The 2,130-nt window shown below is 40.1% G+C and overlaps 1 protein-coding gene across 1 annotated transcript in view; it reads left to right on the top strand.

Moving 5' to 3' along the window:
- Positions 1–2,130, top strand: part of LOC106947023 (zinc metalloproteinase nas-14) — a 25,587-nt gene continuing 23,457 nt past the window's right edge. Inside the window, exons 1-3 of the mRNA XM_015031791.1 lie at positions 1–174; positions 364–423; positions 1,096–1,145. Coding sequence (XP_014887277.1) covers positions 123–174; positions 364–423; positions 1,096–1,145 — 162 coding nt within the window. The 5' untranslated portion in view covers positions 1–122. The remainder of the gene's footprint in view (positions 175–363; positions 424–1,095; positions 1,146–2,130) is intronic.

The raw sequence follows: 2,130 nt of genomic DNA on the forward strand, positions 1-2,130 counted from the left end.
TATATAATGAGGTGGGTTTTTCCAGCTCTGCTGGGTTTTCAACAAGGCTTCAGCTCCCAGCTGATTCAACTTCATGTGATAACATTGGGAGTGGTGCTGCAAGCTCGACTGGAATACAGGCTATGCTGCTTCAGCTCTTAGTGGCTCTAACTTTTGCTGCCCATGTGAAAACTGGTAAGAAGTCACCCAGCTTTTAATCCTGTAATGCTGAAAATCTCTGTAGAAAGAACTGCATGGTTCCTCACTGCTTTTGAGAAACTGTAAACTCCAGTTCTCTGGGGGAGTTGGGTGTTATGATCAATGTTTTCTTTAGTCATTATTTATGAGCGGTTGATTGTGACTGTTTTTTTTTTTTTTTTGCAGTGCCTCTGTTTGACATCAACGTAGTACAACATGTGACCCATAACCCAGAGACATTAGAAGGTGAGGTCACGTTGTCAGTTTCAGCTGATGGTTTGGTCGGTCTTGGGTAGAAGGTAAATAAAACACAGTTTCAAGGCTTGGCTTTCATGTTGAGTGTATTCATTAAGGCAGGGGTGTCGGACTCCAGTCCTCAAGGGCCGCTGTCCTGCAGTATTTAGATGTGCCACAGGTACAAGACACTGGAATGAAATGATTTAATTACCTCCTCCATGTGTAGATCGGTTCTCCAGAGCCTTGCTAATGATCTAATTATTCTATTCAGGTGTGGTGCAGCAGAGGCACATCTAAAAGTTGCAGGACAGTGACCCTCTAGGACTGGAGTTTGTGCATTAAGGCATTTCAAGCAACTAAAGGAGGCAAAGAACCAATCAAAACTATAAGAAAAACTGTTGGAATGCTTTCAGAAATATTTTTTTTCTCTTTAATTTTAAAAGCCACATTGACAAGGACATTGAAACTTCCTATCATGTCTTGCTTTTTCTAAAAAATAAAAATAAAAAATTGTTCCTGAAAGTGGTCTTCCTTCTTTATGCTCCCAGGTTGCATGTCCTGAAGTATTTCAAAGGTGCCATTAATGGCAAAAATTGTATTGCAAAGCTGTATCTTGGAGTATTTTACCCCCTTAAAATCAGAAACTGTAAAATAATACATTTAACATGAATGTTTTCCCAGAGCTTTTTTCTGATGACATGGCAGTGGTGCAGGGAGACATGCTGGTATCGGTGAGTAAAGACAAGCAACACTTTTTTGCTCATTGACACTGGGGGTCTATTTGCTATGATGTCTATTTTAAATCAGCAAATTGTCAGCTGCAAATTTTTTCTTAATTGATATGTGCACTCATGCCGTCCCACACAAGATGTTACCTAGGGCAGTTGGCCGTGTTGCCTATATCAGAAACCACCACTGGTTAATAACTTGACTGAATACCTGCACTTTAATGCAGGGTGATTTTTTTTTTAAAAAAAAGACCAAAACAGACACATAAGATAATGCAATCACGGACAAAACTTACTTCTGATTGGCGTGAGTGTTGACCGAGCAGATAAGGCTCTAGGGTCTACTAAGCCTGGCTGTTAGCAAGATCTGGAGCAGGCTAGCTGCACAGGATCAATCACCATGGTAACTTATTTGTTACCTTTTCCTTGAAACTAAATCGAGACCAACAAGTTCAACAAGATCTAGGGAAACTCATCCATGCATTTATCTTTAGTTTAATTGATTACTGCCTTCACAGGTCTGGTTTCCCTCCACCTCTTCATTACCCAACAGAGTAGAGTTGAGACAACACTCTAATCTAACACCTACTGGATGCTGGCGCATGTCTACTTGGAATAGACTAGTCGTCCCTTCAAGTGACCTACTATTGTCCCAAAATATTTGAGATTTTTCTATGTGAAGCATGCATTTTCATAAAATTGTCTTTTAAAATGCATGCAAGGCTGAATGTTTGAGTATGAATAGCCAAAGGTCACTCAATCATTCTCTCTCAAGTCCCCCCAAAATGCATATTGGCTTTATTTGGATTAAGAGTGTACATGAATGGTTTTGTCTTGTTTGTCATATGTGTTGCCCTGTGATGGACTGATGACCTGTCCACTGTGTACCCTGTCTTGCCCCCTGATTGCCAGAGATGGGCTCAGAGTCTGAGAGGCTTTTCCTTTATCAATTTTTTTTTTTTTTTTGCCTCTTAGTGGAAATATTGAT

Source organism: Poecilia latipinna, unplaced genomic scaffold, assembly GCF_001443285.1.
Source record: "Poecilia latipinna isolate Pla-1442-1.1 unplaced genomic scaffold, P_latipinna-1.0 Scaffold218, whole genome shotgun sequence".
NCBI lineage: Eukaryota > Metazoa > Chordata > Actinopteri > Cyprinodontiformes > Poeciliidae > Poecilia > Poecilia latipinna.